Source organism: Amyelois transitella, chromosome 22, assembly GCF_032362555.1.
Source record: "Amyelois transitella isolate CPQ chromosome 22, ilAmyTran1.1, whole genome shotgun sequence".
In the NCBI taxonomy this organism is placed as follows: domain Eukaryota; kingdom Metazoa; phylum Arthropoda; class Insecta; order Lepidoptera; family Pyralidae; genus Amyelois; species Amyelois transitella.
This window is the reverse complement of record NC_083525.1, coordinates 8152098-8180071: the sequence shown is the minus strand read 5'-3', so window position 1 is coordinate 8180071 and position 27974 is coordinate 8152098. Positions and strand designations below refer to the sequence as shown.

General features: G+C 37.4%; 1 protein-coding gene and 1 long non-coding RNA gene across 4 annotated transcripts; one reads left to right on the top strand and one right to left on the bottom strand.

Annotated features, from left to right (window-relative positions):
• The first annotated feature begins 32 nt into the window (after positions 1–32).
• Positions 33–27899, top strand: LOC106138539 (two pore calcium channel protein 1). 3 transcript variants are annotated; one of them, XM_060950631.1, is made up of 17 exons: positions 33–195; positions 11230–11366; positions 13359–13523; positions 14171–14296; positions 14792–14972; positions 15266–15398; positions 15772–15871; positions 16538–16718; positions 17411–17623; positions 18576–18695; positions 19042–19210; positions 19930–20100; positions 20864–21059; positions 21827–21932; positions 22471–22577; positions 27222–27330; positions 27628–27899. In XM_060950631.1, exons 1-17 carry the CDS (start codon positions 93–95, stop codon positions 27738–27740), a joined length of 2430 nt encoding a protein of 809 aa, XP_060806614.1. In that variant the 5' UTR covers positions 33–92; the 3' UTR covers positions 27741–27899. The 3 variants fall into 3 exon arrangements, with proteins under 3 accessions (XP_060806614.1, XP_060806616.1, XP_060806615.1); XM_060950633.1 differs by lacking the exon at positions 33–195 and adding an exon at positions 6674–6778; XM_060950632.1 differs by lacking the exon at positions 33–195 and adding an exon at positions 10350–10478.
• On the bottom strand, positions 1895–3384 carry LOC132903183 (uncharacterized). Its single transcript, XR_009657343.1, has 2 exons — positions 2776–3384; positions 1895–2395 (listed from the first exon to the last, which is right to left on the bottom strand). It is a non-coding gene; the product is annotated as an uncharacterized LOC132903183 (long non-coding RNA).
• Positions 27900–27974: the final 75 nt, after the last annotated feature.

Here is a 27974-nt window from a genome sequence, read left to right as displayed (position 1 = left end):
AACCAATATTTTTTATCTGTGGAAATGTCATTGTAAAATCAAATCTGTCAAATTACTTAAGAGAAAAATCCTTGAAAAATCAGTGTTGAAAAATGGCTTCTTTGAGGAGCCCGTCTACGCCGACTGACGGTTACAAAAGGTTCAGTGATGATTTCGCAAACACCAGCATCAACAATTACGGCTCAAACGTCTCAAGTAAACCAGAAGCTAAAATTATTCCATGCACTGTAGCAGCAAAACTGTACGCTTTTGATGTAATTAACAATACATTTTTAATTCATTTCCATTTGTTTTAATTTATCACCTGTCCTTAGCCAAAGGGTCTGTTATCCATATGCTACTCAAAGATCGTTTAGGTCTTCATCTAATTCCTTAATCGGATAAATGACGCAGCCTATGGATGAGTCACTCTGAAGCAAGCACTAACCTACCTATAACATAAACAAAACAGTTACAGTGCGACCTAAATTTCATAGCCCGCATTAGAGCTTGAAGCTTCCGTAGAATCTTAGGAGCCTTATGCATGTGTAATATTTTATTTGCATAGATTGCATGCTAAAACTGCACAGACCTAGATTTATAATTTGTACATATATCTACTTCCTATCACATTAAGTTCTTGTCAGCTGTATTTATTTCAATTCGAGATTTGAAGAATAACAAGTGGGTAGACCAAGGCAGTGAGTCATTGCCCACACAGGTACCTACCTACCTGCCCAACTCTAACGACACTTGAATCTTGAATAATTTAATATCACCAAGAGCATAAGGTACGCAGTCTAGCAGTGAATTAATGCCTGTTTCCTGAAGAAAAGGTCAGGTAGGCTACGATCCAGGAGGAAATAGACAAATCTCTAATTATCTCTTCAGAGAAAATTTCATACATTCTCGATGATAACGAGAAGGTACTTACTCCTAATATTTCCCTTTTAGCAGACTTCAGAAATGTCCCTCAAAGTTCGACGAGGCCGGCCCTGTCCTATTTTTGAGTTAGTTCTGCCTTATAAATAGGACCTTTCGTTAATCTACCCACATTCATTCTCTCGAGTAGATTCTCATTTAATCTGCCACGAGCACGATGGTAACAAATTTAATTCCTACATAAACAGTTCTATTAATTTCACGTTTTGTTACTCAAGATCATGGTATCATCGAATCGAACCAATTCTCACTGGTTTCTCAACCAGTATAAGGGTAAGGCCGTAGATTTTGCCACTTAGTAACATAGAGTAACATAGATACTTCTATGTTATGGTAACGTATAAGTAACACGAAAGTAACGAGTAAAGAGTGTAAGGTCGAGTTCAGAAGTACTGCCTCTTTTTTTTATTAATTTTCTTTTTTCAAATTTCATAATATTTTCGTAAAGTACTGAAAATTATACTAACGTACGATTGTAATGGCAAGCACAATTCCATAGGAATTGGAGAAGCAAATGTATTCTGAGAAACACAAACGAAGTTAATGCAATGTTCCAAAACAAAATGTATGTACGGGCGTACGGGCCAGGGTATCTATTAACCTTATGTAAGAACTAAGCATATAAATGAAATGAAGCGGTGGTGGTCTAGTGGTTAAGACGTCCGCCTGGTGATCGAAATGTCCCGGGTTCGAATCCTACTCGAGCCACATGAGTTTGTATGCTAATCTGACTTACGTTTAGTACTTTTCATGACCACCACTTGCTTCCGGTGAAGGAAAACATCGTGAGGAAGTCACATTAGTCGATTATTTATCAGTTAGTGTGTGAAATGGAGAAGGCAATGGCAAACCACTCTATTAATATTGTCAAGAAAGTCGTTGTGTGTGTTTCATTGAAATCCATATAATGATCACGACTTCTCAGCCATGAGGAATACGACTAAGAAAAAGAAGAAGCAAATAAAAAACAATGAAATCTTCTAAAATGTCTATTCATTAAATAGGTACTTAAAACACAATGTGTACTAATTAATCAATAAAATCACAAAAAAGGAACTAGGTAACCACTTTTACTTATGTCAACTAACAAATGATTTAAAATATTTAAATAAAAAATACAGTATCTTCATCATTTTGCAGATAATATTCTTTTGAATCTGTCTCTAACTGAATCAAATTTATCTTTTTTACTATAGAAATTGTGGTCACAGAATCAAGATCTAACTTTCTTTGCACTAAGAATTTTACAGAATTATTTGAAATCTTAACATTTAAAAAAAAAATTATTTTGTAATATGTTTCGTCATTTTTAAATTCTATGATCTCAACAAATCCAATATAATACTTCCACGTTTTTCTTTCAAATTATCTAACCATAACGAATCTTTTATGTTGAAACTTAAATAATTCCCTTCATTTTCATTATTCTCTCTAACCGTGCTGCCAAGTTCTTCATCGTTCTGCTCGCTTCCTTCTATAAAAAACACATTTTATAAATTGGATTTCAAAATTCATCTTGCACTTTTAATGATTAAAATAATAATAATATTTTGTTTTCCTAAGCCATTAACTACAGGAAATACTTATTTAATATATGAAATTAAATGAGTCGTAGCCTATTGCACGAGTCTATGTACGAATCCTTACAACACTTAAACGTTACGTAACATACAATCAATGTTACCGATAACATAGCAGTAACCTAGAAGTAACGCAGAAGCAAGATTTTTTTGGTTATAATTTACCATAACTCGATCATTCGAGCTAAATTTAAAACAAAACACGGCTCCTGCATAACTTATTCACTAAATAATACTTTCACATGAAAATAGGAGTAATAAACCAATTCTTTACCTTTGAAATCGAATAAATCCCGAATGACGACACACACCTGCACTCACTTTTTGTCAAACCCACCACAGTAAACAAAATGGTTTTTTTTTTTCTTTTTGTCCATGGACACTTAAGTGTTGCCAGTATCGATACAAAATATTACCAAAATGTTTTACCTTAATTAGAGGTGAAATTGTGGTAACATACAAAATTGTAACATATAAGCAAAAATACGGGGACAAACATTTAAATTGCGATAAAAAAATTAAATCTACTTATTTTAAATAATCTCATATTATTAATTGGCTGCTTAGTTTTGCGTTCTGTAGGTTAAGTTCTTGTAAACTTGACATTCAATAAATATACTACGAGTTTTGTAGTTCTCTAGTATTTGGATGATAAAAAAGACAACGCGATTTTTGCAAAATTTGGAGGACTGGCCAAGTTGAACACACTCTAGAAGTTAAAGTATTGAAGTGTTTGAACTTTTGAAATTAAATTATGTAGAGATAAGAGCTACAAAATATATTATGAGTACCTTAGTAACAAATTACTAGCATTAGTCTTTTATATATGCAGTCAAAATGTGGGACATATTTTTTTTTCAAATAGTGGCAAAATTTACGGCCTTACCCATAAACCTATATGATTGCTGTGCCGGCTACTTAATTCTGATGGCCGCGGCGGCGTGGTTTCCTGTAGAGAAAAAAAAAAAGGGACGCTATAGGGATTTTGTAGGAAGTCAAGGATTTTGTCGATTGCCGTGTGGTTTCTTTAATGTAGAACCACTCCATATCTTTCCCTTGGATGTCGTAAAAAGCGACTAAGGTATAGGCTTGTAAACGTGGAATGTCAAAAGGAATTTCAATTCCATCATGAAGCGATACAGCTGAACGTGACCTTTCAGTCTTTTCGAGACTTTATGCTCTCTGTCTACCTCGCAAGGGTAGGTATATAAACGTGACTATATAAATGTAGGAGTCAAGGATGCGCTGTTAGAGAACAAACGCTTAGCAGCGCGTTATAGCCATGGTTGATGGCGGGACAGATGTCCAAATCCCGAGATAAAGAATTATATCGTCGAATTATTTCATAGGCCAGACTCAAATTATAGTAGCAAATGAAGTATAGCCCTTTAAACTTTAAGGTCATGTTTCCTTTCCACTCGTTGACCACCAAACAATGTAGTTTGGTATTAATGAGTGTACGGTATCCGCCGGAACAAATTGTTCGTTAATTTTGCAGAAACCTCGTAATTACCGATTAGCTTAATCCGTATAATGTTGATTAAATACGAGAGTAAAACTTATAATAAACTTTATTTGCTCCAATAAATAATTTCTTTAGTTGCTTCTTTTTATAAATCAATTGACAATGCAAACGCCGAACGTCTGTTAAGCAATGGTCAAAATATTCTTAATTAGTATAATGAATAGGTATCTATCTAATTTAAGACTATTATTTTGAATTCGTTATTTATTACCATTTAAATACAATAATAAAGAGCATTACAGAAAAAATTCAATGATAACAAACCAATTTTACTCACTTTCGGGATCAGTGAAAAAGTGAGGACATTTTCATTCCATTTTTAAATCATTTACTTACGTATTTGTTATTAACATTCTGAAATAGCTTTTACTTGTTAGCTCAATGACGACCTGCTTCGAGAGTCGAGAGATATTGAATATAATGCGTTATTCTAAATACATAATAATTAGCAATGTATTAGTCCGCCATTGTTTTGCTAACGGCATTTTCCATACCATCCTCCTCTATAAGCCACCTTTTACATTTTTATTATCAGTTCATATTATTTCAATTTAAGGCCATATACAGCTAAACTTGGCCTTTAATTTTTTCGAGACTTGGCTCCGACTATCCCGTAAGGGATAAGACGTGATTATATAAGTATGTTAAATATATGGAATTAAATTAGTCCCGACCGCGTTTTCCATGGGAAGAGTCCGATTGTGACTAAGATGTTATGGAATGTTTCTGATAATGAAGGATCCACGGAAGCGAAGCCTACAACGAAAGGCCTACCTTAAAACTACAATTTTAGACCGTAGTAGTACCTATCTCTTTTCAATATTATCTTAAAATATCAAAGATGTGCTATCGTCCAGGCCAGGAGTCAAAAACATTGTAGGTATTATTTATAATATTCAGTATTTGTAAAATATTGGAATATTCTTCAATAGTTGGTCCCGACATTAATGTATGGGAGTGAAAGTTGGGTATGGCAAAAGAAGCACGAAAGCAGAATAAATGCAGTGGAAATGAGAACGTTAAGGAGCATGATGAGTGTGAAATTGAGTGACCGGATAAGGAACAGCGTGATAAGGGAATGTTGTGATGTGAAAGAAGATGTAGTTACAGGAATAGAAAAGGGTATGTTAAGATGGTTCGATCATGTGGAGAGGATGAATGAAAGTAGGTTGACTAAGCAGATATACAAGGAGTGTTGAGGGCAAGGTCGGAGTGGGAAGACCTAGACGAACGTATCTTGATCAAATTAAGGACGTCCTGGTAAAGGGTCAGGTCAAAAGTACCCGAAAACGCCGAGCTTGCATGAAGAGAGTTATGAATGTGGATGAAGCTAAGGAAGTATGCAGAGATCGTGGCTAGTGGAAAGAGGTAGTCTCTGCCTACCCCTCCGGGAAAGAGGCGTGATTTTTATGTATGTATGTATGTAGTATTTGTAAAATATTGGAATATTCTTCAATAGTTTCCAATGTACTGATTTCTGATCTATACTAGGTACTTACTGAAGACTAAATTTAGAAATTTTGTGGCTTCGTCACGCCGATGTTCCATGACCGCGACCAAATGACGCAATTCAAATCGGTATCACTACATATAAAACAAATTCGCTACTGTGTTTGTCCGTTCGTGATTAACTGAATGTCTTCTTGTTGGATTCTTCTCTTTCCATACTACATACATCACGTCTATATCCCTTGCGGGGTAGACAGAGCCAATAGTCTTGAAAAGTTTGAATGACCACGTTCAGCTATTTGGCTTAATGATAGAATTAAGATTCAAATAGTGACAGGTTGCTAGCCTAAAAAGGAATCCCAAGTTTGTAAGCTTATCCCTTAGTCGCCTTTTACGACATTCATAGGAAAGAGATGGAGTGGTCCTATTCTTTTTTGTATTGGTGCCGGGAACCACACGGAACTTATTCAAATTTGTACTGCTTTCAAAATAGATTAAAGGACTTAAAACTGTGCGTAGTTATATATCAATAAAATGCGCTTAAAAATCACTTCACATGCATTTGTTAAACGGTTGTCACATCAGCGCACCGAGGTGCTTCGTTATGTGCATATTTTTGAATGTTTTTTATAATGCTGCTTTACGAAAGTGCTTAATTTAATTGTATTGTCGAATAACAGTCAGGTGAACAAAATGTGTATATTTTTTAACGCCAAATTATCAGCGTGTTAACGGAAGTATGGATTTTTATTTTTGAACTTATCAGCTAACAACCGTACTTCCGTACCCACCCGTTTTATTCTAAATGTGAAAAGGCTACACCGCGGACAGATTTTTATGTGTATTTATGTAATAATTATATTAATTTTCTTGATGTGTACCATTTTGTATGAACATAAGGCTAGCATTTAGCGGAAAATTCAAAGATACGGTGAAAAAGGGAAGTGATGTGTAACGCGGAGGGAGTTGATACACGCAGTTAAAAAAAAAATATTAAAAATAAAAAAAAACAAGAAAGTCTTCTCATCTTCTTCCTGGCTATAGTCCCGGTTGCATCCTCACCACTCTGAAAAAAAAAACAAGAAAGTGATCCCCAGGAATTGAGACTACCTACATTTTGAGCAAAAAAAATAATAAAATGTCACAAAAATACCAATTGTTGAGAACACCATTTTTGGCTTCAAACTTTGATAACGATGTCTGTATTGAGATGTTAGTGACAAATAAAAAATGTATGGCGTTAACAGCGTTTACGATAAAGTGTATCTTTCTGTCAGAGGACAATGGTACAAATTCAAATCATGTGAGTACTAAACACTTTTTGATATTATAGATACATACAGAAAGATCTTTATGGAAGAACTCGGCGTGTATAAATTTTACATACATACATACATACATATGGTCACGTCTATATCCCTTGCGGGGTAGACAGAGCCAACAGTCTTGAAAAGACTGAATGGCCACGTTCAGCTATTTGGCTTAATGATAGAATTGAGATTCAACTAGTGACAGGTTGCTAGCCCATCGCCTAAAAAAGAATCCCAACTTTGTCAGCCTATCCCTTAGTCGCCTTTTACGACATCCATGGGAAAGAGATGGAGTGGTCCTATTCTTTTTTGTATTGGTGCCGGGAACAACACGGAAAAAAAAATTTTACATTAATTATAAATTTTACATGCGGTTATAACTAATTTTTTAAACATGTAGTGAGATGGCACGAGCGAGAGGCAGTAGAATTTTTAGTACCCTACAAAATAACCAGGTCGTTAAGTTTGTGGATTTCATAACAATAATAAAATTTTTCATAAAAAAATATGAATTAAACTAAATAATTTATAATTAGGTATATAGTATAATAACATCGCATAAAAATTGGACAAAAACGTTTTTAACATTTTACGATTTTAAGTGAATATTCACTAATATGTGTTAGTAGTTAGGTAATTAGAAATTAACAGAGCATCATATTTATTTCATAACTAGCTGCGCCCGTGACTTCGCCCCGTGAATTAATTTTTTTGGGCATCATTGAAGCCCTCAAGGATGAATACTTTTCACAGTGTTTTTCACATTTTCCATTACTTCTTCGCTTCTAATAGTTGCAGCGTGATGTTATATAGCCTAAAGCCTTTCTCAATAAATGGTCTATTCAACACAAAAATAATTTTTCAATTTAACCAGTAGTTCCTGAGAGTAGCGCGTTCAAACAAACTCTTCAGCTTTATAATATTAGTATAGATAATTCTCTTATAGTCTCGTCCTCAATTATAATATATAAACAATATATATCTATGTTTAATTGTTTATATTAATCAATGATGACCCAGTCAAGTTAAATCACTATATTTCTATCTAGACTAGGCATCTATTTTTAACCTGTTTACCTTAGCAGGCGGGCCGTGTGGTTCTTATCATTTAAAAACATGACCATTTTATCTCTTTCTCGTGGGTATCGTAGGAGGCGACTAATGCACTTTTCTATTCGCATCATTGTTGTAGGAAGGATAAGGTTTTCATCAATTATAATTATGATTAAAAAAGGATTAAGTATCGGGTTTTAATGGGGTAACGGAGGTCAGAATGCAGTTGCTTTGTGTACTCTAATTTAAGTATATTAAGTAGTTACCCCTTTTTTCTCAATAAAAGCAAAATAAGCTCTCTGGGTGGGCATACAGACTATCCTAGCAAATTAAGTACTATTATTTTTCCGGGAAAGAAGCGTGATTTTATGTAAGTATTATGTATGTAAGTATGTATTTTTCCGAAAATTTTAATTCCTTTTTTTGGCCGTATGGTTCCCAGCACCGATAGAAAAAAAGAATAGGACCACTCCACTCCTGAGATGAGCGCGTTTAAACAAACAATAGCTTTATAATATTAGTATAGTTTGTGTTTATATCCTCATAATAAGTAGGTAGGTATATAGTCTGTGTATTAATTTCCCACGGCATTTTCATCGGGCAATGTGCCTCTAATTTACTCATTATATCAACAATACAATGGTTACATTGTTGGCTGGTGATAAAACTTGACTGTACATACATACATACATATAATCACGTCAACATCCCTTGGAGTGTAGACAGAGCCCAGCAATCTTGAAAGACTGATAGACTACGTTGAGCTGATAAGCTTAATGATACAATTGAGATACAAATAGTGACAGGTTGCTAGCCCATCGCCTAAAAGTAGAATCCCAAGTTTATAAACCTAGCCCTTAATCACCTTTAACGACATCCTTGGGAAAGAGATGGAGTGGTCCGTTTCTTCTTTATATTGGTGCCGGGAACCACACGGCACTGGTGATTCTCATTAACAAATAACAAGGATTTTCGCCGGAAACCACATATACAAACAAAGCCTCTGTGGCGCAGCGGTAGTGCGCTTGTCTGTGACACCGGAGGTCCCGGGTTCGAATCCCGGCCAGGGCATGATGAGAAAATAACTTTTTCTGATTGGTCTGCGTTTTGGATGTTTATCTATATAAGTATTTATTATAAAAAATAGTATCGTTGAGTTAGTATCTCGTAACACAAGTCTCGAACTTACTTCGAGGCTAACTCAATCTGCGTAATTTGTCCCGTATATATTTATTTATTTAAATATCTTTCTCTTTATCTCTTTTTTTATTATTTCTTGACAATATAATAAATGAATGCACTTATTATATAATATAGTTAAATAAATAAAATCTTTACAAGCCCCAATAAATATAACTTCCGATTTTATTTACTCAGTACGTGTCGTAATTCATTCACATGCACTCATGATAACGTATCTAATCTTATCTCTAACAATACAATAGAATATCCGTTTGATACAAATTACGAATACCTTGAAATATTATTTTAAGCTTCTATGCTTGTCTATCAGCGAAGAAATAACAGTATGCACCACCTGATTCCCTTTCAGGGCAGATTGTAATGTCAATCAAAGTTTTGGTCTTGGATTCATATAAATAATAAGACTTTAATTAGGTAAACTTGAGTTTATTGAATGAACATAAGTAATACAAAAGTCTGCCGCGAGAGATGGCTAGCCTAGCCCTCAGCCCGGTTAGGACGCCATCTTTATTCGACTAGTGATGTCGCACAACAAAAGTGACGTGACATAAACATATTCATAACAATCAAGAGATTGGGATTCTTATTTTTAAGCATTGAGCTAGCAACCTCCTTGTTTCAGTCTTTTCGAGACTGTTCGACTCTGTCGATCCCGTAAGGGATAAAGACATGATTATAATGTACGTAGATCATTTTCAAAATGTACAACAGGTGGACTTCATGCCACAAGGTAGTCTCTGCTAGTCGAATTTTTCTAGCTTACAAATCAATTAATTGGAATAGTTTTTCGGTATCTTAATATAATTAAAACTACTTTTTTTGACGGCAGCTAGCATGAATCAGAGCGAGATCATAAAACTGTATGCAAATATTTATTTTTTGATAGGTGACGTTAAAATACGGATAGCAGAAAAAGAATCATATTTTGAAGAATAACATGTATATTTTTTTTAATTTTATTATTTTAAGCATTACGCATGTCGTGATTGTATGTAGCATTCACTCATTTTTTTGCGGTATTTCTCAGATAAATCTTACATTTACCTCCAAATTGTTCGAACTTCTACTTTCTCAGTTCAAAGTCCATTGGCTCGTAATCATCTTTATCCACTTCTAGCTAGGATTTTTCCTGATCCTGTCCGATTCCTAATTCCAATGTTGGAGGCATGAAAACAAGACATTTGGGACTAATGAAAATTATAATTTGCTTTTTTAAACATTTTCTCATCGTATGCTTTTGCTGACTGTACGAATCATTGTTATCTTGGTCCTACTTTTTGACTAATTAACCCGTCAGTGTCTCGTGAACGCTAGCTTGTCGTGTGTTCTGCTATGCATTAATTACAATGGATAAAATAATTAATTTTAATAAAGTATTACCGGCATTTAAGTCTGTTTTACCTGTGAGCGCGTACGTGTCTTTTGAAAGGTTTATAGGTAATGTGGTTTATAATTGAACTTCTAATACATACATACAATCACGTCTATATCCCTTGCGGTGTAGACAGAGCCAACAGTCTTGAAAAGATTGATAGTCCACGTTCAGCTGTTTGGCGTAATGAAAGAACTTCTAGTAACATGAATAAATAACGCTCAGCTGCGAAGAGAGTTACAAATGTGTAAGAAGCGGCAAAAGTATCTATCATCAATATCAGACGTGGCAAGTGTAAAGATTGTGGTCTTTTCTTTCGAGAAAAAGTCGTGATCTTAGGTATCAATAAACAACATAAAATTATTAATTTGTTTATTTGTGCGAGACAATGGAAATTAAGTTAAAGCGATATTATTAAAAGACTTATTGAATCTTTAATTGTTCACTTGATGGGGTATGAGAACAAAAATAAGTTGATAGAATAATGGAAGTGGCCTTATCATTATGCATGGCTTATAAATGCGTTTTCACTGATCGCTCGGGGCGAGAGCCTTCCGTTGCATGGACAGTTATATTTTAACGTTTACATACATACATATGGTCACGTCTATATCTCTTGCGGGGTAGACAGAGCCACCAGTCTTGAAAACTGACATCCATGGCAACGAGATGGAGTGGTCCTATTCTTTTTTGTATTGGTGCCGGGAACCACACGGCAGTTTAAGTCTCGACGTTTAAAATTAAGGAAATCGCCAAATCGAAAATTATGAAGGCGTTATATTGAGGTAATAGTTATTATTTTAAATGTTCTTACAGATGCAAGAACCGGCGATGGGGCGGGAGACACAGGAACTCTGGACATGGGAAGCAGGTCTTCCCTCCACACTGGACTCCACATGTCAGAAGACGAGCATTGGGAGATGAATTACCACGAGGCTGCTATATATTTAGAGGTAGAGACACAACATACATACATAAAATCACGCCTCTTTCCCGGAGCGGTAGGCAGAGACTACCTCTATCCACTTGCCACGATCTCGACATACTTCCTTCGCTTCATCCACATTCATAACTCTCTTCATGCAAGCTCGGCGGTTTCGGGTACTTTTGACCTGACCCTTTACCAGGACGTCCTTAATTTGATCAAGATACGTTCGTCTAGGTCTTCCCACTTTATCACAACATATCTAGTTATATTCTTTTTTTTATGAATATGTAACTAGGGTCATAGTGTCATCAGCGGCATTCCAACATAAAATTATTTACAGAGTGGGATTAGAAAGCCGGTATTAAAACGAATGCCAATTATGAGTGACCACTTCTTCCTCCTGGAATTAATCCAGGTTATATCCTCACCTCTCTGGAGAGAAGCCCAGGGTTTGCCTCTTGATCGTAAGCCTGGCTAGGATAAGTTAGGTTTACACAGAGCGGCTCCTGCCTGACCTCCGCAGCCTTTGCATAATAAATAATTATAATAATAAATATATACTCGACAAATTACACAAATTGAGTTAGCCTCGATGTAAGTTCGAGACTAGTGTTACGAGATACTAACTCAACGATACTATATTTTATAATAAATACTTATATAGATAAACATCCAAGACCCAGGCTAATCAGAAATAGTTCTTTTCTCACCATGCCCTGGCCGGGATTCGAACCCGGGACCTACGGTGTCACAGACAAGGACACAGACTACCGCTGCGCCACAGAGGCCGTCAAAGAATCCGGGAAGAATGTAGGCACGCGAGTAAAGGAATAGCAGCTTTTACCATTATTGGGTTACGACCATGGTAAAAGCTGCTATCCTGTAAATTTTCCCTTTGCATGGAAAGAGATGGAGCGGTACTAATCTAAAGCATTGGAAACTACACGATATTTTTTATCACGTCTCTATCTTTTGAGGGTAGACAGACTCTACAGTCACGAAAAGTCTCGCAGACTACGTACAGCTATGGCTTAATGATAGAATTGAGACTTGTTAACACACAAAGATTTGATAAACGGTCTTTTTTTAACTTAAGTATTTATGAAACGCATGAAACATTGACAAATTGAAACTAAGTATATATTAACGTCAATGCAAACTAACTCGTTAAGAAAAGAATATCCAGTAATGACTTTATCAGTAGGTATATATGTGACCTACGAGTATATTATGTGAGTTTTGTGACGTATATTTATCTATATCTATACATATAATCTATACATATAATAAAACAGTAAAAATATTTTGTCTGTACATTTAGTATTTTTGACTGAAATGGATAGAGGAACACTTAGAATGAATAATAGAAAGCAAAAAAAATTTTTTTTTATTTCTTGTCTGTCTGTATGTATGATCACGATTATCTCCGAAAGTACTGAACCGATTTGCTACAAACTTTCACCAATTGCTTTGTTTTAACTCAGAAGAACATTTAAAGTTTGTTTCATCAAAATCGGTTCACTAAAAAAAAAGTTATCGATATTTGAATGAACTCAAAGCATGAGTTTGCCTATAAATAAGTTACGAAATTTAAAATTCAAAGTCATTTATCATTGTACGACAGCTATCTACAACATATAAATATAAGTGAATTTTTTTTTAACATTTTTGTCTGTCTGTCTGTATCTGACTGAATGATCAAGATTCAACTCAAAATTTACGCGGACGAAGTCGCGGGCAACAGCTAGTTACAATATATTTTTATTTTCCAAGAACGCTGTATCAGCAGTCCCTAATAAAATAAACTTTTAGTTATTTTGTTCTATGGGTTCCATATTGGGCCCCATAAAGTTTAAAGTCAATATCATGGTTTCCCATATTTTTGGCATAACAAAATGTCGCATAACGTTTTACATTAGAAAGTTTATGCGAAACGATAATTATGCCAAAAAATATTACCTATGCGAATTGATGATTATTGTATGCTTTATACTTACCAAGTATTTACATTTTCTAGGAAGGTCAAAATAATGAAAAATTCGACTCTCACCCCTCCAGTCCAGAAGAATTACCCGCTTACCTGAGGGTCCACAATCCTTGGTACCACGGGTTGGACCTGCTTGCTTCCTTAGTGCTTATTCTCTTGGCATTCACCGAGGATCCGGCTGTGCCTGCTTTTGAGGTAACTATTTAGATTTTACTTTCGGCAAATTTGATAATCATAAATTTATACTTAATCTACTTAGATCTAGACGCAAATACGAATGATAGATCGTAAAAAAGATAAATAGAATATTTCATAATACAAAAACAACATAATAATTATTTTCATTGCAATTGAATGTGTAAGATATTTTTCAACGATTCATAGTTTATATAGACACAAAATATGATTGTTGACACAAAATTTTCCGCTTTTGTCAACATGTAGTCCTTACACATCTGTATCCCGCGGAGTATATACCCGTGTTAGCATAACATGTGCACGTTATTTATACATACATACATACATATAGTCACGTCTATATCCCTTACGAGGTAGACAGAGCCAATAGTCCCGAAAAGACTGAATGGCCACGTTCAGCTGCTCGGCTTAATGATGGAATTGAGATCCAAATAGTGACAGGTTGCTAGCCCATCGCCTAAAAAAAGGATCGCAATTTTATAAACCTATCCCTTAGTCGCCTTTTACGACATCCATGGGAAAGAGATGGAGTGGTCCTATTCTTTTTTGTATTGGTGCCGGGAACCACACGTTATTTATTAAATTAGACGTTATTTATAAAATTAGAAAAAAGTAGGTAATTGATAGATTTTTTTTTAATTTAGCTTCCAGTTTGGGCACACGGCACGATAGAGTTACTAGCACTCTCCATCATAGGAGTGGAACTTCACCTCAAGTTAAAATGGATAGGGTGGAGCACCATACTCAAACATAAAAGAACTATGATCAAGGTAAGTAGCTCTAAGTAGACTTCTCAGTTTATTTTCTAACTGCGTCAATACCGTATTAAGATATGTTTAAACAAAAAAGTATTTTACATTAATTCGTTATAACTTCTACTTTCTCAGTTCAAAGTCCATTGGCTCGTTATCATCTTTATCCACTTCTAGCTAGGATTTTTCCTGATCTTGTCCGATTCCTTATTCCAGTGTTGGAGGCATGAAAACAAGACATTTGGAACTAATGAAAATTATAATTTGCTTTTTTAAACATTTTCTCATTGTATGGTTTTGCTGACTGTACGAATCATTGTTATCTTGGTCCTACTGTTTTGACTAATTAACCCGAGTTATTTAAACGATTATAAAAGTATTTTACATTAATTCGTTATTAAATATAGGTTCCCTGGCAACAGGTTGTGTATACCTAACGGGTAGATATGACTAGTCTCGGAAGATAGGTAGTAGCAGAACCTGGCCAAAAAAAAATATTTATTTATTTTCCAGGGTATAACACTGCTAATAATGCTGTTAGAAGCCGTTGTGGTGCTGTGCCGGCAGTCTTCGCACTTCAGGGTGACGCGGGCGCTCCGCCCCATATTCCTGGTGGACACACGACATTTTGGGGGCGTCCGCCGGTTTATAAGACAAATACTGCAGTCTTTGCCGCCTATTATTGATATGTTAGGTTAGAAAACTCTTTCTCTCTTTTTCTCATTACTGGTCCGCTAGAGAAAGCATGACACCGCCATTTATGTGTGTGAACATATTGATGGTCGGAATTTTTGACGTTCTTATTATTTGTTAATATCTATGTCAGTTGCAAAGACTGCATGACGTTTTTTTAGCATAATCATCATTTCGCATAACTTTTAATATCTATGACGGTATATGATTATGCCAAAAATATGCAGTCCTCAAATTATGTCATATTTAAAATTTATGGGACCCAAAATAAACAAAAAATATTTTTTGTTTCAGGTTTATTAATGTTTTTCGTTGCTACGTACTCCTTGTTAGGATATTATCTGTTCTCTGAGCATATAGACAATGGACATTTTAGGACAATTAGCGATTCATTTGTCAGCATGTTCGTCCTGCTTACCACGGCGAAGTAAGTACCTATAAATATGGATGTAAGTACTCTTTTCCATGATTTATTAATTTCTTTATTAACCAACTTTTAAAAATAGAGGAGGTCAAAACGTGAAAAACCTACCTACGTATTATGTAAATGGTAGTATATTAGTAACTTTTTGTAATACTACAAGCACTAAGGGCCTACGAATTTCTTTTCTTTTTCTTTCATAATGGAAGTAGTGTACTTATGTACATATAGTCACATTTCGTAATCGATTAAATTAATATTTGATATCGAGTTTTATACATGATTTCTTTAGAATTTCTGCCAGACAGCGTTAATAGAAGAATATAATAGCATTAGCTCACGTTGGTAACAATTATTATAATAAAGTTTTCAATTTCAGTTTTCCTGACGTTATGATGCCGTCTTACGCCAAGTCGAAGTGGTACGCGTTGTTCTTCATTCTCTACATCATCACAGTTCTATATGTGTTGATGAACTTAGTGAGTATATTTTATATTTATTATTTTAATGTTACTAGGCTTAAAGGTTGGAGGGTAGTTAAAATCAAACTGATTTTTTGAATTGATAGAAAGTAGTTGGTCGGGATACGCTGTGTTACTATCATGGTCTTAAAATTCATCATTAATTTTCCGATTGGTATCATCTTCTTTCTTGTTTTTTGTTTACTGTAAAGTAATTCTAAAATTTCTTATCTTCTCTTCTAGGTTTTATTTATTTGGCACATTATTTCACTAATTCATGTTATCCTTTTTCACTACTCGTACTTTGCTGTGACACGTGGTGATCTGTATTCCAGGTTTTTCTAAACCTACCTCAGACACCATTCTCTCACAATTTCTATTATTACTTTCCCTATACTTACTTTGAAGGACAAAATGTAAATCTGTGTTGAGATAAATAAATATCTATTAATTTATTATTGTAACTTTTACCTAGACGAACGTATTTTGATCAAATTAAGGACGTCATGGTAAAGGGTCATGTCAAAAGTACCCGAAACCGCCGAGCTTGCACGAAGAGAGTTATGAATGTGGATGAAGCGAAGGAAGTATGCAGAGATCGTGGCAAGTGGAAAGAGGTAGTCTCTGCCTACCCCTCCGGGAAAGAGGCGTGATTTTATGTATGTATTATTGTAACTTTTCCAGATGTTGGCCGTCGTATACGAGACATTCACTCGCATTGAGAGAGAGAAGTGCCGAGCTCTTTTGCTACACAGGAGGAGAGCCGCGAGACACGCCTTCCGTCTGCTAGTGTCCCGTAGGGCTCCAAGACAAGTGAAGTTGCGGCATTTCGTCGGGCTTATGAGGCATTATGCGCCTCATTACAGTACGTTGTCTTATCATAGGGTTCCATTAATTTTAATTAAATACATAATTATTAGAAAGAAAGAAAGAATGGAAAATTGTTAATTTGGTAGGTATATACATTTAAAACTAATTATAAAGACCATTAAATAAAATTAAACCGCCGAGCTTGCATGAAGAGAGTTATGAATGTGGATGAAGCGAAGGAAATATGCAGAGATCGTGGCAAGTGGAAAGAGGTAGTCTCTGCCTACCCCTCCGGGAAAGAGGCGTGATTTTATGTATGTATGTATGAAATGAAATTATTGATAAAATATGCACCGAAATGGTCCACGTTTATGAATGTGTCGCGGCTAAAGCATAACGCTGGTTTTCTGCGAGAACTAAAAACTAAAATAAACAATAACGTGGCACTGGCATTATTTCCATTATTCACATACATACATTCATTTTTTCCATAACCATCGTTTTGAGAAAGATTTAAGTACTTAAGATAAGTTATGCGAATCGATTATTATGCCAAAAGTTTCATATTTACGAATTCCATAGCACGGAATTCGCAAATTTGAAACTTTTGGCATAATAATCGATTCGCATAACTTATCTTAAGTTCTTAAATCTTTCTATAGCACTAAATTAAGATCAATTTTTAAACGGTATATTTGATCCAAAAAAAAAAAAAGAAACGAATACACATCAACATCTAAATTACAGGTGGTCTAGACGTGTACCTGATGTTCAAGCACCTAAACCAATCGGGCAGCGGCGGGCTGGAGCGCGCGGAGTTCGCGAGCGTGTTCGACGTGTTCGCGCTGCGCTGGTGCGGGCAGCATGCGCGCGCGCCGTGGTACGCCGCCTCGCCGCTCGAGCCGCTGGGGAGAGCGGCCGCCGCGGCAGTGAGGTGGCCTTATTTCGAGTACTTGATTTGTAAGTGTGTACATACATACATACATAAAATCACGCCTCTTTCCCGGAGGGGTAGGCAGAGACTATCTCTTTCCACTTGCCACGATCTCTGCATACTTCCTTCGCTTCATCCACATTCATAACTCTCTTCATACAAGCTCGGCGTTTTCGGGAACTTTTGACCTGACCCTTTAACAGGACGTCCTTAATTTGATCAAGATACGTTCGTCTAGGTCTTCCCACTCCGACCTTTCCCTCCACACTCTCCTTGTATAGTGTGTATATTGTTTTTTTTTTTTACAATTTGCTGAATGTTGGTACGAACAGCCGTTTAAGTAATTAATGAGCTATAATTTCAATAAACTGGGCCCGTGTTGGGTCTCATAAATTTTATGATCTAATTTGCAGACGGCATAAATTTTTTTTGTCTAATCATCGTATGATATACAAATATACAAAACTATGATTATGTTAAAAAAAGTTGTACAATCATCAAATTAAATTGTTTCTTATAACCATTTTTTAAGTTTGGACGGATGTTGCAATTGCATATTTATGGCACTGTAATTAATTTCTTATATGAACTTAAGACTTATGATCTATAACTTTTGTATTGGTGCCGTGTGGTTTCCGGCACCAATACAAAAAAGAATAGGACCACTCCATCTCTTTCCCATGGATGTCGTAAAAGGCGACTAAGGGATAGGCTTACAAAGTTGGGATTATTTTTTAGGCGATGGGCTAGCAACCTGTCACTAGTTGAATCTCAATTCTATCATTAAGCCAAACAGCTGAACGTGGCCATTCAGTCTTTTCAAGACTGTTGGCTCTGTCTACCCCGCAAGGGATATAGACGTGACCTATGATATGTATGTATGTATGTACTTAAGAGAAGGTATTTCGGAATTTCATGGATTTAAATAGATTAAAAGTTACGGATAAATGTTTATATGAAAAAAATTTTATATTCCAGATGCCCTCATAGTTGGTAATGGCGTGTCCATGGTGTTGCGAGTCTGTGAAGCGGCTGGCGATCTCCAAGCCAGTGCGAGGCTGCTCTGTGCTTCTTGGGATACCTGGCTGTTCCTCACATGTAAGTTGTCTTTTTTCTCCGTATGTTGAAAACAAAAATAGTCATTTTAACTGTTTATAGTCATGGAATAAACGCAGTTTGGTTCTCGCACCATGAGTATAAGTAGAAGTCAGCTTGTTAAAAAATGCTTGTCCGTAGTAAGTCTAAAGGGGTACCAAACCAACCCTAGAAAATCTCTGTGGAATTGTGATGTGTTCATTTTCTCTTCTCTTGCTCTTGTATGTCGCAAAAGGACTAAGGGATAGGGCAAATTTGTTGCACCAGTTGAAAATCTGATGCTTTGTTGAAAACCAACTTCGTATTCTGCCTGTAAAATGGTGTGTTTTAAAATTTATTTTTCCTTTAGTGTTCTTACTGGAAGCAGTTCTTCGTATCATGGCGTTAGGCCTCGCCGCTTACCTGGAGAGTGGGTGGAACGTCTTCGATTTAAGCGTCACGTTGCTGGCTCTGATGGGAGCTGTTCTACTCAGCATAGCGCCTAAACTCTTCATTGTCGTCATATTTAGGCCGCTAAGGTAAGTTGTGAATTTAAAAGGTAATACATAATTAAATGAGGAAGAAATTCTAACTCGCAGAGACTACAAAGGCGGACTTATCGCTAATGCAATGTCTCCCAAAAAAAGACGTGGTATGTACCAATGACTATTTTCAAAGTAATGCACATTAGTTTGAATACTAACCGATGCTCTTACGGCGAGGGAAAACAACAACAGCAGGAAACCTGCACATTCAGACAACTGGATGATGAACCATAGATCCAATACGGGTTAGGTTTACCTGCAAAGGTTTCGGAGGTTAGATGGAAGTCCCTTCGTGTAAAAACCTGAATCACACAAGCTAAGATAGGTTAGGTCAAAGGCATACCCCGGCCTCCCGAGAGGCGAGGATGCAACCGGGACTAAAGCCAGATGTATGAAGAAGTAGATGAGGAAGAATAATAACAAAAATATTTCTCTTCTGCCGTGTGGTTCCCGGCACCAATACAAAAAAGAATGGGACCACTCCATCTCTTTCCCATGGATGTCGTAAAAGGCGACTAAGGGATAGGCTTACATACTTGGGTTTTTTTTAAAGCGATGGGCTAGCAACCTGTCACTATTTGAATCTCAATTCTATCTTAAAGCCAAATAGCTGAACGTGGCCTATCAGTCTTTAAAAGACTGTTGGCTCTGTCTACCCCGCAAGGGATATAGACGTGATTATATGTATGTATGTATGTATATTTCTCTTCTAGACTAATGCGCCTCTACAAACTGAAGAAGCGGTACCGCGACGTGTTCGGAACGCTAGTGCTGCTGTCTCCACTGATGTCTTCCGCCGGCTGCGTCATGCTCGTCATGTACTTCTTCTTCGCCATAATCGGCATGGAACTGTTCTCGTCTTATGATCTCAAGAACTGTTGTGTGTAAGTTGTAACATATTTACATGTATATAATCACGTATTTCTCCCTTACGAGCTGCCCTGTCATAACTAAAATGCCGTTATCTGCCAAATCCTTGTTTTAAGTAAAACGTCAAAAACTGCGGTAAAAAATTTTTACTGATGCCATTCATCAATGAGAACGGATTATTTATGACTTAAAGGTACCAAAAAGTCGTATATACAGATCGAAAGAGATTTTTTTCTTATTTTACTGGTAAAAAAGGTGTAAATCCTGATGTCAGATAACGGCATTTTAGTTATACCACGGCAGCGAGTAGACAGAGCCAATAGTCTCATAAACACTGAAAAGCCACGGTCAGTTGTATGACTAAAAGTTGGAATTGGGATTCAAATAGCGATATAGGTTGCAAGCTCACCGCCCAAAAGAAGAACGCTAAGTTTATTAGCTTATACCTGAGTCGCCTTTTACGATATCCATGGGAAAGGGATGGTGTGGTTGTATTCTTAATGTCGGGAATTACACGCCACGGTAAGTATTAAATGGAAAAAATAATAATTAAGTTCTAGTTAACATTCTCGCTTCTGCTTTGACCTTGGACCTAAGGTGCGGTTGGCGCTCAAACTAACGTGCGTGACTAACCTGCAGCAGTCGTATGCGCCCCACAGCCTGGCATGAACAAATATATCGGTGAAGTGACTAAAGAAAAGTGGTTCATCACATCATACCCAAATAACCACCCTTTACATGTACTCTCTCTACAGTATTTATCATTACCGATTCCAGAAACACGACGGTAGAAGACTTCTACAAATACTCCCTGAACGGCTCCACGGCTCTTGGCTATTACTACCTGAACAACTTCGAGAACATCATCACCAGCGGGGTGACCTTGTTCGAACTGACAGTGGTCAATAATTGGTTTATATTGATGAATGCGTTTGCGACAGTCGCTGGACAGTTCAGCAGGATATATTTCATGGTAAGCACCAACGCTTTTCAAGGTGAACTCGTGATGATTTGTTTCCTTTCATCATTTCTTCGAATTGGATCTTTCTGATGAAAAAAACCTTTTTTGAATCAACGATATGGGCCATATTCAATAGAATAGAATAGGTTTATTTTCAAAATTGGATACAAGGTATCACTTATTGACGTCACATCACTTAAATCTAATTATAACTAAGTACTACCGCTCCCAAAGCGCATGTGTAGAAGAAGCGGCGGAACAAACTACACTGCAGCATTTTTGTCGGACGTCAATTTACAAATATTTGTATTTGCTTCAGGAGTGTACAATGGTTTTGATTCAGGAGTGGGTAATTAGGTATATTAGCTTCTACACGAACTTGTGGGATTTTTCAATGTCGTTAGGAAGAGCAATTAGAAATTTCAGGGCATACCTGAAAGCTGACTTAACAAAGTCATAGCTGAGTATGTTCCCTTGAAGGTTTAAGGGAACCCAACTAGCTTGCATCATGTTTAATGTAATATTTCAAGATTTAAAAAAATAGAGTTTTTTAAAGATAATCTGATATATTTATAAATATATATAAATAATTATGCAATAAAAGCACAAAATAGCTTGGACACGAATGCCATGTATTTGACAGATGCGCGCGCATGGGACGCCGCACCACAGATAAATAATGACATACCTAACAAGAAGGAGTTTGTATAACGTTTCAAACTTCTTTGAACATATGTATCATAATCCCAACATTTTAATCTTATTTTTTTGCTTTTTAGGTGTTCTACTTATTCACTATGGTGGTTCTGACCATCGTGGTAGCCAGCGTGCTTGAGGCGTTCCGTTTTAGGATACAGTACAAACGCAGTACGAGTAAAAGAGATGGTAAGTCAGTCATCTTTATTTAATGATTTGTGTCCGATGTGAATTTAAGGAAATGTTGTAATATTTAATGATTAAAAACTAAAGTGCCGTGTGGTTCCCGGCACCAATACAAAAAAGAATAGGACCACTCCATCTCTTTTCCATGGATGTCGTAAAAGGCGACTAAAGGATAAGCTTACAAACTTGGGATTTTTTTTCGGCGATGGGCTAGCAACCTGACACTAGTTGAATCTCAATTGTATCGTTAAGCCAAATAGCTAAACGTGGCCATTCGTCTTTTCAAGACTGTTGGCTCTGTCTACCTCGCAAGGGATATAGACGTGACCATATGTATGTATGTATGTTAAAACTAATTCACACAAAAAATATACACAGGTCGGACTTAATGCCGTTTGGTATTCTCCTCATTTGGTCACCAGCTGACCGAAACATAAAATTTTTAAGTTGGTGGTGGGATAAAGTGTACCTACATGCATACTGCAAAATACATACATTACAAACAAAATACATACGCGATACATGAATTGTTTTTCTACAGAGGAAAAATTATTACACGAGGAAGTTCACACGAGCTGGGAGGAAGCCCAGAGGTTAGGCGCCAGCGGCCATCTTGCTGACGAGCTGAGACCTTATCTACCTCCAGGGGTGAGTGACTTATATTTCCAATCAACTGTGGCTACCAACATACTTACCAACAAGATTACCTTACCCATTACCGAGCACAACCATTACCTTCATAATATTTACCATCACAATACCAAAACATTACCAGGATATAATAGATATAATACATATATATATAAGAGATGAATAAAACAAATCAAGCACTTTAATATCATGCCGACTTCGTTGCCCAGAAACCAGAAGAAGCTAGTTCTGAAAAGAACTGTTTGTCAGCGCGTGCACATGGACATGCCACACATCGTGCATCAGCAGTTCTTCCAGGCAGCATCAGCATCTTCACACGCCAATTCTTCACACTGCATTATTGTCCATCGGATCTCCGTCCGAAACAACACAACTCAAGAGTTCGACGCACACACTGCACTTCGCGAGAGCATCACGAGCGCGACCTCACGCCGCAAGTTCAAATTCACACTGAGGCGGGGAGTCGTCGTGGGTCATCCTGCATTTCCGCCGTAGGCGGAAATGTGGGGTAGCTGTTCAGGGATTGTGGCCCTCTTCAGCGGATGTCTACGCTGCCTGCAACGGCAGGCAGGTCACGAGCGTGGCCGTGGCGGCCACTAATGAGGTCTTCCTCTTCCTGCGGGGTCAACGGGCGCCGCGGGTGCGGCGCCTGCAGTGGTGTTCGCTGTGAAGATGGCTTCTCTCGGCGATGGCCAGTGTCTTCGGTCCGGCGGGCGAGCGTGGAGTGGCGCGATACCCACAAGGTGCGGGTGCGCCGACCTGTCCGCCCTGCCGAACATATCGCCGGCCAGACGCGAGATGAACGCGTCCAGGCCCTCCCATTTGAGGTCCCGCTGGATCGTCGCGTTCCTCACGTACCGTGGGGCCCTGACGATGTCGCGGAGACATTGGTTCTCTTGTGCACGGAGACGTTGCCTGTTTGTCTCCGCGACATAGGCGTACCACGCCTGGGCTGCGTACGTGAGGCGGGATCTGACGTAGGTTTTGTAGATCCCGAGCTTCGTCTTCAGCGGGAGGCTGGAGGAGAGGACGGGAGCAAGCAGCAAGACGGTTTTATACGCAAGCAAGTTTCACCCAACAAACATCGCGTGCACACCGCACGTAGCGCCCTCGGCGCGCCTGCGGCCGCACCGGGCGTCACAGAAACTCAACCTCGACACGTGTAGCGGAAACGAGACGGAGCTATCCAGACTCAAGAGACAGCAATGCAAAATTCTCAGAAATCTATGCAAATCAATTTTATTATCCTCAAAAACTTTTCGATAGATTTCTACTTGTAAATACCATCACACCATTGGCTATAATTCGATATTTCTGATTTGTTAAAAATAATCTCTCTTCTTCATTGGTAATAATTCCGTATTTATGATTCGTCCTTGCCTTTTCCATTGTAAATAGTTATATTATATTTATGATATAACTATTATATATATTACGTATTTATGATTCGTCCTTGCCTTTTCCATTGTATATAAATATGTCTCAATTTTGTAAATAAACCATTCCATTCCATTCTCACCTTCTGAAACGGAGTATTATTTTCTAACTACAAACCCTGGAGAATCTCTCTCTCACCAAATTGGTGACATGTATTATATCTATTATATCCTGGTAATGTTTTGGTATTGTGATGGTAAATATTATGAAGGTAATGGTTGTGCTCGGTAATGGGTAAGGTAATCTTGTTGGTAAGTATGTTGGTAGCCACACGACCTTTATTTTCTCACATTTAAGATTTAGTTCATGTCGGTGGAGTTAAATGGAGTGTCCCCCATTTACATTTTCATTTATCATAATCGGGCGTTAAATTAATATTATTGAAAATAAAAAAAAAATGTCGGTCTTCTAGAATGACTCTAATTCTAACGTAACGTTAGACCTAGTTTGACCTAGGTCTCACAAATTTTGGTACCTTTTCTTACATAATTATCGTTTCGCATAAATGTTATAATATGCAAAATGACGATTATGCAAAAAGATAATTATGCCGAAAAATTTTTTACATTAGGCTTTGCCTCTGTAGAATAGCACGCGCGACACCAGTTTTATCGCGCGATAAACTATTGCTGTTTCATTTCTGGAGATATAACCATTTAACATAAAACACCAAATGAACAAAGTTACACATTATTTGGCCGCATTTAACTAATGCTGGTGCTGGCATTGACTCGGACCATTTACTGGTGATATCCCGGATAAGGGGTATCTTCAATCGCTGGCGGCACAGGGTAAGGGAGCAAACCAGCGCTTTGGAAAGAGTAAAAGTAGAAAATTTGCAAGATATGGATGTAGGTAAGAAGTATATTAATAGACTGAAGGATGAATTTGAAGATTTAGAGGAAATGAGCGATATTGAAGATGGATGGAAGGAATTTAAAGAAAGAATTGTGAAAGTAGCTGTTGAAGTGTGTGGTGTAAGTAGAAGAAGGAAAGGAAAAAATCACAAAAATGCGTGGATGAGTAAAGATGTGCAAGAACTTGTGCGATTAAAGAAGAAAGCATGGCTGGATTTGTTAGCAGCAAAAGCTAACTTAAGAATGCAAGAGGTTATAGATGAAGATGTGAATGAAGCACGTAAGGAATATAAGAAAATGAAAGATTTGGTTAAGAAAGCTGTGATTAGAAAGAAAGAAGAGTATAAAGAGGATTTTGATAAAAGGCTATCAGAAGACTTTCAGTCAAATCTGAAAGTATTCTGGAAATCCGTAAGGTCAGCCCGAGGAAATACTATAACCAGAGAGCTGACTAGGATCAGATGCCAGGATGGTAGCGTTGTGAAGGGAGAAGAATGTGTACTAAAGATATGGAAGGACTATTTTGAAAGTTTATTTGAAAAAAAGGAAGGAAATAAGAAAGATTTCTGCTATAGCGAAGAAAAAGAGAATGAGATGGAAGGCGAAATTGAAATGTTCGAAATTGTGGAAGCACTTAAGAGTATGAAAGCGGGAAAGGCTGCTGGGTGTGATAGAGTGTCGGTCGAGATGCTTAAAGCAGGAAAAGGCGTAGTAGCTAGTCAGTTGTACTGCCTTTTCAATTTGTGTTGGAGAAGCGGCCGAGTACCAAAAGATTGGTGTAAGGCTGTTATCGTGCCACTTTACAAAGGAAAAGGGTCACAGCTGGACTGCAAAAATTATCGTGGTATAAGCCTGCTTAGCGTCGTCGGCAAATTGTATGCTAAGGTATTGATTAATAGAGTCAGGAATGAAACTGATGACAAAATATGGGATGCTCAAGCGGGATTTCGAAAGGGAATGGGATGTACTGATCAGGTCTTTTCCTTGCGGTGCATAGCCGAAAAGTTTTTGGCCAAGAGTCAAAAAGTCTATTGCACATTCGTAGATCTGGAAAAGGCCTATGACAGAGTTGAGAGGAATGAATTGTGGTCAGCACTTTCTATGCATGGGGTGAGCAGTCTCTTAATACGAGCACTGAAATCCTTATATGAGGATTCGAGTGCTTGTGTCAGGATAAACGGAGCGCACACTGAGTGGTTTAAGATTGAGAAAGGCGTTAGGCAAGGATGTGTTGCGTCACCGTGGCTGTTCAACCTATTTATGGATAGCTGTTTGACAGATTTGAAAGAGTCTAAAAGTGGATTAAGGATGAATGAGTTACTCGTCAAATGTCTGCTCTATGCCGACGATCAGGTTATACTGGCGTCATCAGCGGAGGAGTTACAGGAGATGGTAAACTGTATGCATGAAGCTTTAAAAGAGAAAGGAATGAAAGTGAACGTAAGTAAAACTAAAACACTGGTTTTTGAAATGGAGAAAGAAATGACAGCATGTAATATTTTGATTGGAGGAGAAAAAGTGGAGCAAGTGAAAGAGTTTGTATATCTAGGATCAAAGTTTACATCAGATGGCAAGTATGATAGTGATATTGAAAGGAGAGTGAACGCGGGGAACATGGTGAATGGAGCTTTGCATGCCTTTATGAGCAGTCAGAAACTATCCAAAAAGGCTCGACTGGCTGTGCACAGGGGCGTGTTGGTCCCGACATTAATGTATGGGAGTGAAAGTTGGGTATGGCAAAAGAAGCATGAAAGCAGAATAAATGCAGTGGAAATGAGAGCGTTAAGGAGTATGATGGGTGTGAAATTGAGTGACAGGATAAGGAACAGCGTGATAAGGGAATGTTGTGATGTGAAAGAAGATGTAGTTACAGGAATAGAAAAGGGTATGTTAAGATGGTTCGGTCATGTGGAGAGGATGAATGAAAGCAGGTTGACTAAGCAGATATACAAGGAGAGTGTGGAGGGAAAGGTCGGAGTGGGAAGACCTAGACGAACGTATCTTGATCAAATTAAGGACGTCCTGGTAAAGGGTCAGGTCAAAAGTACCCGAAACCGCCGAGCTTGTATGAAGAGAGTTATGAATGTGGACGAAGCGAAAGAAGTATGCAGAGATCGTGGCAAGTGGAAAGAGGTAGTCTCTGCCTACCCCTCCGGGAAAGAGGCGTGATTTTATGTATGTATGTATGTATGTTTAACTAAAATATGGTAATTCTCAATTCTATCATTAAGCCAAACAGCTAAACGTGGTCTATCAGTCTTTTAAAGACTGTTGGCTCTGTCTACCCCGCAAGGGATATAGACGTGATTATATAAATATCTATATATGTAATATATGTAATTTTCAGGTTGAGGTAACGTTCATCGGCTCCAGGCCACGCACGAAAGAAGTGTTGCAGCGGAGAATGTACCAGTCGGAGATACAGAAATGGCTGGCAGACGAGGACGAGAACGAAGGTAGGTATTTATATATATATATATATATATTTTTGTACTTTCTAATTACATGCAAAATAGTTAGCATATTTAGTGAACGTTTTGCAAGATGTCCCGTCTGTGATCCTAAGGTAATCAAAATATTCTTACTATTAACTTTTATACTAACTTTATAATTGTAAGTACGTTTAAGTTTTTTTATGACAATGATTTATGAAACTTAAAAAAAATATAACTCTTAATTTTTTTTTTTCAATTTCCTTAATATCTCGCAGTCTCCACTGTCCTAAATAAAATTAATTTGGCACCTACATCCAGGTCTGCCCCCATCGACGACGATAGCCTCCAGCGAGGATCCCCTCGCCCCGCCACTGATCCAGCAGCCGGAGACGGAATCTAATCACCAGGTTCGAACCGGTTACCAGTTGTAGAACATGATTCTCAGCGCGCTGTTCCATCGGCTCGCGTTTATCTGGGACGCAATAAAGACATTATGATGCAATCTGTTCCGATGGTTTTTTGGTTCGTTCCAGGCTTAATGTATTTTCGTAAAAATTAATCACATTTTTGACCGACTGCAAAAAAGGAGGAGGTTCTAATACGACTATTTTTTTTTCTAATGTAATGACCGTGTGAATCATGCATATATACGGTAGCATTAAGCA

Coding starts and splice junctions, on each gene's coding strand:
- LOC106138539 (XM_060950631.1), top strand. CDS start 93: ATGGCTTCTTTGAGGAGCCCGTCTACGCCGACTGACGGTTACAAAAGG. Junction 11,367..13,358: donor AGGCTGCTATATATTTAGAG/GTAGAGACACAA, acceptor TACATTTTCTAG/GAAGGTCAAAATAATGAAAA. Junction 19,211..19,929: donor GTCATATTTAGGCCGCTAAG/GTAAGTTGTGAA, acceptor TTTCTCTTCTAG/ACTAATGCGCCTCTACAAAC.